The 14,135-nt window shown below is 39.7% G+C and overlaps 1 protein-coding gene across 1 annotated transcript in view; it reads left to right on the top strand.

Annotated features, from left to right (window-relative positions):
* The first annotated feature begins 2,284 nt into the window (after positions 1-2,284).
* The window catches only part of LOC124137536 (zinc finger protein ush-like), a 53,278-nt gene continuing 41,427 nt past the window's right edge, over positions 2,285-14,135 (top strand). Inside the window, exon 1 of the mRNA XM_046503876.2 lies at positions 2,285-2,771. Within this exon, the coding sequence (XP_046359832.1) occupies positions 2,732-2,771 (40 nt within the window). The 5' untranslated portion in view covers positions 2,285-2,731. The remainder of the gene's footprint in view (positions 2,772-14,135) is intronic.

The raw sequence follows: 14,135 nt of genomic DNA, 5'->3' as shown, positions 1-14,135 counted from the left end.
TACAGACCGCCGCCATAAAGCTGGAATATTGCTGTGTGCGGCGTTAAACAACAAACAAACCAACCAATTGCTGATCATGGTGTCTCCAAGATATTTCTGGAACATTGCCATCATCTAACCTCAATCTCACTGGCCACGACAACACAGCATAATAAGTTGAATGTATGCCGTATCCATGTATCCATACCAATCAGCCATTGTGCTCATCCGATCCACATTTAGTCGTCTTGAGCACTTCCGAATGCGGCGGACACTCTCTACACGGGCACATCCAACGGAACGGACAAAAATATACACTTCGTCCCAACAAACTTCATCAACTGGAGTCCCTATGTCCACGGGCTTTTCGACTGTTTACGGTATCCCTTGCTATCGCTTGCATATCTGTTTCCCATTCAGTGCGGCTTTATTTCCCGATGGTGGGTGAAGGTCGTCTGGAGGACGCCGTCTGCTCCCACACAACACAATTTGGGAGGGATGCAGACTCCCATCTTATCAGACACACCTTATCCATAAATCTATCTCGGGCTTATCGCATACGCCGAGCCGATATCCTACGGATACCACGTGATTACCCGCGTGCGTCATATCTGATAAAGGTCTCCTATTTTCGTGGGGCTATCTGAATCGGCGCGCTTCGCAATACATCTCTGAATCTTATCGCTCTGTTATCAAGGCGAGGCCCAGGCGACTGCTTATCTTCGCCGCCCGAACTCTTGGCAAGGGAACTATTTAAACATTTGCTCATGCCATGTAACAATAACAGCTAGTCGCCAACATTCATACCAGCGGGTGTGGGATACACCTCTGTTAATTACCGTCCTGTAAAAGTGTTTATTGTCAAATCGGGCGGATTTATCTGGGTTTATTATTACTGATATAAAGAGGTTATACATTTTCGGATCATAGCGTGTGAGTGAGTGAGTGACTGGGTAAGTTGGGATTAACGCCTCTTTGAAATGTATATCAGGTTTCAGAGTGTCAGGTTAAACGTTGATACGGATGGAAGCCCGTGGTGATGCGGGTCTTTGACATTTCAACTTTCGTGAAACCTACTAGCACGGGTATGGTGCCAACAAATTCGAAAATATTATCAGGGCGGACCGGGATTCGAACCCACGACCATGGGCTCTTGCAACACCCAAGGGGCGCAACTCTGCACATCGGATTGCGGCTCCTCAGACGAATAGGCCACACGAGTCCAGCTTCGGATCACAAGAGATTCTTAAACAACGCGACGGCCTGAAATGTTAACCAATTAAGACTTTCCCTTCTATATGACTTTCAATTATCGATTGGTATATCTACTCTTTAACACGGGATGGAAGTGACTTGTCATTTGAGATATGAGTATAAAAGATGACAACGACTTGTGAAGACGCATTCATGATCAGAACAGGCAACGTACTGTCACGTGGTTGGCGGAGAAGCCCGAAGATAACCTTTCTGTAGTCATTGGGCACTGTTGAGCCGTCAAAAGTATAGTTGACTGAATGAGATAAGCATCACTACGCCCTCGTCCGGAACTTCTTGCCTTATCTCTACACCTTGTAGACGCGCTTCCGCGGATCGATATAGGTCTGTTAAGAATGTCAGAAAACTGTAGATATAATACAATCTTTTCACATTCCCGTGTTGGGATAATATTTAAATTTATTTATTGAATTAATAAACTCATATTGAATTAAATACCTGAAATGGGTTCTTAAAAGGAATTCATCTTATTCTGGAATGTGTTCCTGCGTACACAGGATAGACATCTACAGTCTTGTGTGTTGCTGTCATTATGTATTATGATAATCGGAATAACATATAATCATTTCTGTATGAAATGGGTCTGGCACATCCTTGCTTAATGCCCAAGACATACAGCGGAGTCTACTTCAATCATAAACGACTTACGATAACATCTTTACCCACGGAACATAACACCGAATAAGACACACACCTGTTTCGAAGATGCATACGGGCAATGCTTTACATGAATGAGACTGAAATATTTTATTTTATGCTACCCTTATCGATCGGCAAAACTGTTGGATCTAGGTTATCAGGCTTTTAATCGCTAAGGCCTCTACACTGTCAGTTCATGCTGATTGTATTTTTGTTGGACCATATCAGTTTCCATCTGTCTGCTTTTTATTAAAAAAGTCTTATCTCCGTTCGGCGAATGGCGGGCTCATATTTTTGATTGAAGATAGAAGCACGTCTCTTGTCGCGAACTTGCCTATCTCTCATCACAGCTGCACAAATAACATAGGCGATTGTCGGCCCTCATCGTAGGATCAGATACGGTGTAACTCCCTTGGCCGACCTTTTGTTTTGCGAAAACAGGGTAACTCCGGCAGTGCAGTCCGCCATTTCTATGACACGGCCGTTGATAACACAAGATGAATGGCGCGATCGGCACACGATAAGATAACATCAGTAGATAAGCCTGATAAGGCCCGCATACATAATTTGAGTCATCCCGCTACCGAGTCGACCCAGCATACAGATTATATCTCGGATAAATCCGCCTCGATTTGGAGTCCACTTCGCTGTAGCGAACAATGCGAGTGATTTCAGCTAGTGTTTTACATTGCTTGAAACTCGACGGAACTTCGCATCAACACTGACCTCTGAGAGGTCACGGCGCAGTCGAATAGACCGCAAATACGGGGTCACAGCGCATTGACCTGCCGTGCATGGAACTTTCATATACAACTCGGGAACGGTTACATTGTGTACGATGTCCCGGCGAAAACAATCAAATCCAAAGCCTTTGAAATGTAAGTATTTGGTTTATCAGTCATTTGGATTAGCGTGATGTGTGTTTACCGGATTTCAAACAACTACAGTAAAGCAGTGGACTGCTGTGACGGTTGTTGTATTGCTGTGTTGTGGACTTGCCTGAATTGAGCTAGCAGACGACACATCTGTAACGGTAAAGCTATCACACCACTGAGAACGTGTAGCCCTATTGACATATATACATAGGGTTATTCAAACATTTGTGATTCAAACAAGTTGATACAACTATATATTTTTTTCAAACGATTTTGACGGTTGCTGAAATTAATATTCAACGTTTGTGCCTTGCCAAAATGTGTTTCGTTGTCAGGCAATGAATGATGTCTCTTGTTCCTGAAATTGAACAGTTTATTTTTTATTGGTTATGTTTACATTTGTTTGGTTTCCCTCGTGCCTTCATCGTTGTAAGATAACGAAACTATCGGAAACCAAATTGGTTGGATTTGTTGTCATTCAGTCATTTACTATTGTTTGACGTATGTACACAACATCCAGGATTTATCTTCGTGTGGGTGTACCAAATATATGTATGGTTTTGATGTCACATTTTCAATATGGTTCAGTTGTACTAGCAAGTGGTTGAAAACATTTACAAATTAAGAGTAAGGTTACAAATTAACTGGTAAAATATCAACAACAAATTAAGTCACACACGGTCAAAGCTTCATCATGCTTGCAGATTTACTTTTGACGTCTGCCGCTTCCTCTCCCACGCCGAAAAGGGTGTCAAGCTTGTGACATTCTGAATGTAAGATCACGACTCGCATGAGTCGTAAATATCACACAGCTTACAGGCTTGTTCATTTAACTCAAGCTGTCGACATTTTTGCACAATATCCAAGCGATCGAGCGATTACGCAATGACTACCACATAATCCCACCAATCCCTTTTTAGATGTTAGAACTATCATGCTTTATCTTTTAATGGCTGGTCTTTGTGTATCGTTGAAGCGATAATGCTAAACGGAGCATGATATTCGTAAACAAATTAATACCTCAATTACGACGGGTTAACTTATGCCACTTTATATGCATCACACAGTTCATCTAGACTATATACAGTTTAGACGAACCACGACTGATTTTATTCAAAACGTTTTCTGTGAATAGCCACACGGAAAGTACGAAATATCCCCCACCCATCCTACATCGTCGCTTGATAGCTACTTAGCTGTCGTTAAACATAGCTATGGACGTATAACACATAGACGGGGACGAGTCCTTTGTATCACACAACCCAGTGGTGACATGGGACGATTGTCCCTTATCTCCCACCATCGTGGGGGCTCACTTATACACATCGTCTCACATGTTGGCCTATCAGCCCGTGATTGAGGAATCCTTCGTGATTTCCCTGTATCTATGACCAAGGGGTTTGATGACAGAATTCGCAGTCACACGCTTTATCACAAAACAAACAACCCTAACCCAGGCCGACATTGATATTCCCATACACCACTTAGTAAAAGTGACCGGCAGTAACCCTCGTCTGTGTATGGCCCCTCAAAACACGCATGTATCTCCAGCTAGCTCCAGCTAGCACTCGGTGTGAAGCAGACAAGACATCGAGCGTTGTGTGAGTGTTGTAAATCAATTTAACCTGATACTCTAACTAACGACACATCGAAAAACACGTACCCGGAAAAGAATAGCATTTTTTGACCATACACCTGGTTTCGACAAACACTCAAAACAAATGTGATTTCATAGTAATGCGATTTTAAGCTAAACTACATACACTAATAGCCTTGTACAGTTTCATATATGTAGTCATTTCTAAAATCACTTGTGCCTACATCACAAAATATATTCGGTCGTGATTGGTCGTTTAGTTGATATTTTTTACTTCCGTTTAATATGTCGGGTAGTTCGTTGTGTTTCAGTGAGAGACGCCCCAAAGTATTCTCGAAGTTGAATGTGTTGTCGAGTAAATATAACTTCCTAAAAAGAGTGACATATCACATTGCTGTAGACAATGAGTGGCAGACTGGATATGTTTTATGTTTCATAAACAGATAAGATAATGTTCTGGCATTGCAATTGAAAATTGTTCTACTTTTTGACCAATTAATTTGTAAATGTTTTATACATATATTGATATCGACGTCTTAAGTTGTTCAGTGGGGTTTCTGTAATAACTACACAGGTTTGTTTTTCCACAAACATTTAAAAATGAATTGAATTGAAAAATGGGAATAAGAAAGTATTAGCAAGGACACATTCACATGATAAATGTGCCTGCATTTTGATTTTTTTACATACATATGTAGCAGGCAACTCAATATAACCCTGTGGATATGAGTACTTTATATACAATGGCATACATTCGCTGAGGAATCCTGTAGTCGATGTCCATGGGGTACTTAAGTACTTATACAATGGTAGATATTCGATGAGGAATCAAATAGTCGGTGTTCATGGGATGCAGTATAACTGTGCGGATATAAGTACTTATATAGTGGTAGATATTCGATGAGGAATCCTTTGTCTTTGTTCATATGATGCAGTATAACTGTATGGATATTAGTACTTATGCAATGGTAGATATTCAATGAGGAATAATGTAGTCAGTGTTCATGGGATGCAGTATAACTGTGCGGATATAAGTACTTATATAATGGTAGATATTCGATGAGGAATCCTTTGTCTTTGTTCATATGATGCAGTATAACTATATGGATATTAGTACTTATGCAATGGTAGATATTCAATGAGGAATCCATGTAGTCAGTGTTCATGGGATGCAGTATAACTGTGTTGATATAAGTACTTATACAATGGAAGATATTCGATGAGGAATGAAATAGTCGGTGTCAATGGGATGCAGTATAACAGTGTAGATATAAGTACTTATATAATGGTAGATATTCAATGAGGAATCCATGTAGTCGGTGTCAATGGGATGCAGTATAACTGTGTGGATATAAATACCCTTACAATCCTAGACAGACATCCGTGGGATGCACTGATGTCGATTCTTATAGTTTATCATTTACAGTTTTTCACCATGATTATATTTGAAACATCTGGCAATAATTGTATATTGGTACTTGGCTATTGAGGGGGTGTCGATGGTATTCAGGACAACGTTTGTCTGAACATTTAAATCTAAAAGCCTCATTACCATGTAGCCATGACATGACAAGTATAAAACAACACAATTGCCATTACTTATTATATGCTAATGCCCACTGTTAATCCTCATTACGATTGTATTGTATATTTATTTGTATTGTCTCTTCTCATTAATTACTGTTGTTTGTATTTATGACTCAATTAACTGACCATGGCTATATACGCTTTGGTCCAGAGACGAAAAAGAGGCGTCACCCTTAGCCTTGCTAGGGTTAAGCTGTGTGCCCCTGGGCACCAACACCACTGTCACTGCTGACCTGGCATACGGTGCTTATTGTGTATATCACCTTGCATAAGGTAAACGTGTAAACATATGTCGCAAACCATCTAGTCGATGCTGTCACTTCATACCGATTGAGTGAGTTATTAACTATTGCTCAACGACACATCAGCAGTCTTGTAACTATTCGCGGCGAGAAAATGTCTTATCTGACCATATGTTTGTTTGTTGTTTAACGCCACACTCAGCAATATTCCAGCTATATGACGGCGGTCTGTAAATAATCGAGTCTGGACCAGACAATCCGGTGATAGACATCAGGAGCATCGATCTACGCGATTGGGATACGATGACGTGCATCAACCAAATCAGCGAGCCTGACCACCGGGTCCTATTGGTCGCCTCTTACGACAATGATACATGATAAAAGTGATGTCGACTGAGAACCGTACATGTCTCTTCCCCCCCCCCCCCCCCCCTGCATATAGGAATATGCGACTAATCATAATCACGGCCACAAGCGTTTCTAACGCACACGCCAACGCGTTGATGCTTGGATGCACAGGTGTCATATTGACGTCATCGTTGACGGTGATATGATGATGCAGGGCGGACGTACTGGTGTCCAAAATACGTCAAGGATGTGTTATTGTGTCACATCAAGTAACAGGATCTCTGGTTTGGAACAGATGCGCGGATATGCGATTTGCTTTTTTGATGAGCGCGCTAACGTGCTATACACTGCTGTCGGAAGGACATCACGAGGTGGCGCAGCGTTTCCACGTAATTCGCAGGTAGATGAAATATCGAGGTGTCGAGGTATATGCAGATGACGCTAGCGTCGACAAGAGAGTCGGGTTTCGATAGGAACACAAGTGTCGAAGATTGGTTTGCTGTATCTGCTCTGGTATCGATGATACAACATGGATGTCGAGGCAAATACCAATATCGATCAGAATGGCGCTTGACAATTAGTCTAAGAGTCCCGCCTTAATAGTTTTTGTTTATATGTGTAGTTGGTATCTCAAAATATACCAAAGTGACAGTCGCCAATGTTTTCCCAAAGTGAATAACAAGTAGATGTGAATGACAGTCGTATTAAATTTATTAAGTATCCATTTAAACTTACAAGTCGAAGGCGGATGTGTTACATCTAGTTGACTATACATTTCTCTACGCCCGATAGCGCCAAGAGGCATCCAAGTTGACAGAATGGCCACGAGGGAGACACGAGTCGCCATTCGACTTGTGCCGGAATGACACGAGTGGTCACGAATGTGGTGCCGAGTCTGTCATAATGACATATGTTTCTGTGTTGAAGGATGCATAGGTGCATTTTGCAAGGGGTTTCCAGTTCATACTGTACGAATGAGACTTGTATATCTTCCAATTCGTGTACACTTCAATCGATATAGCTGTTCGTCAAAAGAAAACAAAATATCGTTTTTGATATAGTTCATGTAGAATTACTACTTAGGCGTCAAGTAGTTATATGGAAACTATTTTAGGGACCCTATGTAACCCCTCTTTGCATTAATTGCATCTTAGGTGATTTATCTTTGTTAACTCTGAGACACGTCCTGCTGCGTGGAACACCCCGCTAGCATAATAAATAGCCCTAAGAGTGTTTGTTTAAAAAAATAATTAATGTTAATTATATATTAGATAGTTACAAGTGATGCTAATGATAAATACTTGTGCATACCAGTGGAGCTATAAGGGTGTGATAAGATCTATGGTATGTAGATCCCACGATAGCAATTTGAAGACACGACTCGTGATGGATGTTGGTAGTGGTAGGGCACAGGCATTGAATTCTACATGTAGATTTCGCTGATAAGACAACGGACAAATTTATACCTCATTATCTCTATACTTTGGCAGTATTTAATCACCTACGAGGAACATCTATTCAAATATGCATTTTCATATAAGGATGGGGATGCTTAGGTTTGCGAAGCACGTGCATGTTTCAGTATTTCAGTTACATTCTAACACTCGGACGGAAACTGAAATGATTGTTACTATTTTGAAGATGCTATGCGACTACGTCTATTGCTCTGACAGACCAGTTGGTCCCCAGTATCGCCTAGGGGCGAAAGAGTTACAATGGGTTGCAAGGGGAGGAAGAAAGAGTTACAATGTGTTGCAAGGAGAGAGAGCGAGAGAGAGAGAGAGAGAGAGAGAGAGAGAGAGAGAGAGAGAGAGAGTTATATTGTGTTGCAAAAGTAAACAGAAACAGTTAAAAGTTAAGAATTCCATTACGTTTTAAGGGTAGGCAGATAGAGTTATATTGTGTTAAGGAAGGGAGAACGGGTTACGTTGTGTTTTAAGGATAGGCAGAAAAGGTTACAATGTGTTGCAAGAGTAGGAAGGAAGAGTTACATTGTGTTGCAAAGGTAGGAAGAAAGAGTTACATTGTGTTGCAAAGGTAGGAATAAAGAGTTACATTGTGTTTTAAGGATAGGCTGAAAGAGTTACATTGTGTTTTAAGGGTAGGCAGAAAGAGGTACAATGTGTTGCAAGAGTAGGAAGAAAAAGTTATATTGCGTTGCAAAGGTAGGAAGAAAGAGTTACATTGTGTTTGCAAAGGTAGGAAGAAAGAGTTACATTGTGTTTTAAGGATAGGCAGAAAGAGTTACATTGCGTTGCAAAGGTAGGAATAAAGAGTGACATTGTGTTTTAAGGATAGGCAGAAAGAGTTACATTGCGTTGCAAAGTTAGGAAGAAAGAGTTACAATGTGTTGCAAGAGTTGGAAGAAAGAGTTACATTGTGTGTTAAGGGTCGGCTGAAAGAGTCGCAAGGGACAGGATAACAATACGATCCACAATCTTGTGTTACATATTGTTGAGCTACCTTACCCTCGATCTGACATTGTGGCGGTATCAGTTAACAGTGGAACAACGAGAGTTGTCCTAGTCGATGATACTGGTAAAATTAGTAACTATAAACAGTATCAACTTAGGCCAAATATGACATCTATTGTTAGGTGTACATTCATATCAAGTCTGAATTTTCATACATATTTCATCACACGTAAGAGATAACGATAAAATCTTTAGACTACACACATCACTCGTCAGATAAAACAATCTTGAAAGGTCTGAATATTACATCATTGTGATGATGGGATCGTGGCGTCTTGCCGCACAGCGTTTAAGTCTTTTGTAGAGTGACTTCCCTTGAACGCCTTTTTAAACATAAAGTATAACAGTAAGGACAAGTCCCGTTAGAATCGGTTTTCCGCAACCCGTGCTTGTCGTAAGAGACGACCAACCGCCCGGATCGGCTGGTCATGGTCGCTGATTTGGTTGATGCATGTCATCGTATCCCAAATGCGAAGGTCGATGCTCATGATGTCAATCACTGGATTTTCTGGTCCAGACTCGGTTATTTACAGACCGCCGTCATACAGCTGGAATATTGCTGGGTGCGGCGTTAAACAAAAAAGAAAACGTTAGGACAGCTTATTGTGGGAGAAAAGCCAAAAGTCTTGCAGATCCTAGACGTTTACCTCTTTGGCGTGTAAAATGCACCTAATCCTCCCCCAGCTATCTTAAATGATCAATCATGTTGTATCTCGAAAATCTGGTTTTCTCTTATGCATGTTGTTTCATTCCCCCACACAGTTACCACCTATTTAATGTAATATAGTTTCAAACTCATTTTCATTTTTAAAGAACGCATCCAGGTATGGAATTATTAATGAAAACCAATTTTGTAGGTAGTAATGTCCGGTAAGTAACAGGTGTACGTAGGATGCATAGCAGTAGTGCATCAGCTGGCGTGGTTAGTAACGGTATATATCATAGGCAGTAACTTTAGCCTTGTCATACTGAAAAACATATGCTAAGTATCTCCTATGCAATTCTACAATACTTTGGCAAGCCTAGATTTCTTCAGTTTCTAAAAATGAAGAGGGTGCTCCTTTCTAACATATACTAATCGAGGTGTCACACATCACCAGTATACTCGACAATTTGTCAAGAAACATTTCATGATACTTGGTTTACGACAAAAAGCCGCAAGACACGGCATCTTGGGATAAAATTTCCGCTTTTTGACAGATTCGGATCACTCCCCGGAAATGTTCTTAATTATGGTTAAGACAAGTCCGATCACCGGATTTCAATAGGAATAAAACGGTACAGTGAACACTGGGCTTAGCACTGCTTTGGGACTTTTTAATAAAAGCTCAGCCTAATATTACATTCATATGTAGATTTTAAATTTTTTATTGATCTGTAGATCACGTGACAGTTGCATCGGATATGTGAAAGGCAGGAAGAAAGTATTCCACTATCATTCGTGAAGAAAACGACAGTATTACATATATATGCATGACTAGTGAAACTGTGCGTGAACGCTGAAGATGCTATCTATCTCTATCATTAGGAAGAACAAAATACTCTATTTCAAACAAAGAAAATGGCGATCAGTTAGTTGTGAAGCCAAACTGTCGCTAATTGTGAATCAGTTCGGAAATCGATAAGATCAGCGTCGGTCGCCATGTTGTGTGTCTGCATCACAACTCTTTCAAACAAGTTTAGTACATAGGTTAGTCGTTGAAGACGACGATTTACCGACGCCCAAATACATTTAACTTAACGAGCCAATTGATAAAATTATTCATAAAGAGACAAATAAAATGTCTAAACAAACTTAACTTACTTCAGTACGGCAAGTGATGAAAGATATTGATTAAATAAAACGAATTTAATCGACTTATGTTTTATTTCCCTGTTTCTTATGGTAGTTTCGACTTATCGTTATCACAGGACAATGACACAATACATACAACGTTGATAATATATATATATATATATATATATATACAAAAATGAGGTAAATGTCCACTCGGTGTACATGTTATATATAATAAAATAATAGTTAGTCCATTATCTTCTTTATATCCGTTTCATACATAGTACTTTCGCTGTCTCATGACAGCTCTTCAGTGTAACTGACAATGACATATAATGACGTCATACTTATGATGACGTCATAAATTACAACTGTGACGTCATAATGTATTTACACACTCCAGCGACGACACCAAGTAATTTAACAATTGTAAATACATTATGACGTCACAGTTGTAATTTATGACGTCATCATAAGTATGACGTCATTATATGTCATTGTCAGTTACACTGAAGAGCTGTCATGAGACAGCGAAATAGTACTATGTATGAAACTGATATAAACAGGATAATGGACTAACGTGGACTTTATTATTTTATTATATATATATATATATATATATATATATATATATATATATATATATACAGTGATTGATATTATCAATGATTCTTCGGGGTACGACAAGCAATCAAACCAAGTCACCGATGCTGACCATCGATTCGCGATCGTTTTGTCGCCTCTTACGAGAGAAGGAAGGGGGTGGGGGTGAGGGTGGTGGTATATACTTTGTATAGGTTTTGGCATAACGATCGCTGGCGTGATAGCCGGTTCAGTTTCCTATGAAAAAGTTTAAAGCACATGCATTCTTATACTGTTACTCCTCTCTCAACCTAACATAATATGTGCTGTGCATGTCTTTGAAAATAGTTCAACGTCGGAGGCCAAGGTGATAAATGAAAGCAAATTTGGGCAAACAAATTTAAGTAATCGGCAAGTTCAAAATCGTTATTAAAACACATTCACTGCGTCCAGTAATCTTGTGTCCCCCGCCTCAATTGTGCTGGAATACTAGTATATATTTGTAAAAAGCGGCGTAAAAGCTTTCTCACTACGCTTGACGTTTTGGAAATGTCTCAACTCCAGTGGGCTTGAATGTTGGCAAGCTCAACATCGTTGGTTCTCAATTTGATGATCATCTCCATAACGGGTGACGTCTACCACTGATGTGCATTATTTCAAATCACTCGGGATTGTTCACTCTGGTTTTGTAGTATCACCCTTTCATGTGGCATTGGTATTTCCGCTCTGATCGTTGTCATCCGACTACCATCGTCAATGATATTCAGTAAAGCCTCGAGTCCACTTGGCTATAAAGTTTGGTTTTTGTAACAATTACAAATCACCCTATTGCGCACGATTCCAGATACTGATATAGCTTGAACGACCTCCTGGAATATCACTTTACCTGTATCAAGTTGGGTTAGTTTATATCGCTTGGAAATAGCTTGCGTTGGTAAGAAATACTCTTTTACAATCACTATTCGGCGATAACCAGTTCTCCGATCGTGCATTATTTTAGGTGTACCTAGGGGCACATCTACATACTTGAAAGGTTATCCGACCCCAAGGCATTGGCGATATCGGCTGAATCAAATGCAGATAAGCAACGCAGAGAGGGGCGAATTTGACACCCCGAATATGAAAGTTGAATCGATCTCTGATCTTTACATCTGAAATTTAATGTGCCTGTGGCATTCTTTGACTGTATTGATATGCTTGATAGTGCAACAGTCTGTTCCATAACTTTGTACGTGCGTTTGTAGATGGGGCCATTGAAACCCGCGTAGTCTTTTTAGAAATTGATTCTAATGAGAAAAGCGAACGCATAGAAATATTGAGGAATAATTTTGAATGGTGAGTTCAGTGAAAATACAGCATATGAATAGCCCACTGAGTTTGTTTAGAGTGTATGATGTGCTAATTAAACATTCACATTTAATTGAGGTGCATAATCCTTTTATAACCGTTCCGTTATTTATTTCCATTCGCATATGTTAGAGTGACGTATGTACCGGTAGTCATAACCCCGATATGCCACCCAGGCGTATATATCATAGCACAATCACTTACGTACAAGTGAACTTTACTTGACAGTAGATATTGGGGTAGAACCTTACCTTTATCAATGTAAAGTTTTTATGCTATATATCTCCTTGACTGACCGATTGCGTGGGGGGTGAGTCATTTATATAGAAGAGTAGGCGGGATGGTTGTTGTTCTTTGGGTACTGGACCAACAATGGTGAACACACGCGCATGAGGTTCGATTTAGTTGATATTTGGCAACAGTAATGATACGGGCCTTTTGCGAAGGTTGCAAATGTTTAATTGATTTAATTGAACATGTTGAACATAAATGCATGAGGTTCGAATAGATTCACAGTTGACAGCAATAAAGATATGGGTCTGTTTCAAATGGTTTAATTGAGCATGTTGAACATACATGTTCGAATAGATTCACCGTTGACAACAATAAAGATATAGGTCTGTTTCATATGGTTTAATTGAACATGTTGAGACATGAGGTTTGATTTGGTTCATATTTGGCAACAATAATTTGGGTCTTTAGAGAAGCTTTTTATGGTTTATTTGAACATGTTTAACATACATGTATGAAGTTCGATTTGGTTCATATTTGGCAACAATATTACAATAGATATGGAACATTCCATTTTGTTTAATCAAGTTCGTTTTTTTTCCTTTAGTTGTTGCGAGACAGCTGTTGTAGATAGATTGAATCGCGCGTGTTCTATTGAAGATAAGTGATTTACCTGTTAATATATTTGTATGCCTGTAGATTGGGCTTTCTATTCACTCTCATATTACCAAGTTATCACATAGAAACTTATCAGGAGGAAACTGATAAAAGCATATTTACTGGTAATATGTATAATTGTTTTCCAACATGTTGCTACACCGTTGTGGCGTTCCACACGTCGTAACGCCGCAGTAACACGCTGTATCTCTCCGTTCAGACAAGATCCGTTTTGTGAAACCCAAATAGAACAACACGCATCACCAGGTACTTTTGCTACCTATCCCCCAGGCGTGGCTATGAATATGTGTATCACATCACATAGTGTAGTAAAACTCTAATTTTCCTTGCTCGTATCTTATCGGTGATGAAACAGCATTCAACTAGGAAACAACATATATCTATACATTTAGGGGGCACTTCATGTGTAATGATAAGAGTATCAAAGATACTTTGTTTCAATATCGACACCTTCTGATTGAGTCTATATGAAGGGTTGTTGAAAGGCTGTGTTGGTATATAAAA

This window comes from Haliotis rufescens, unplaced genomic scaffold, assembly GCF_023055435.1.
Source record: "Haliotis rufescens isolate VD_foot unplaced genomic scaffold, xgHalRufe1.0.p SCAF_19, whole genome shotgun sequence".
NCBI lineage: Eukaryota > Metazoa > Mollusca > Gastropoda > Lepetellida > Haliotidae > Haliotis > Haliotis rufescens.
Note: the sequence above shows the minus strand (reverse complement) of the source record. Positions and strands in the feature narration are given on the sequence as shown.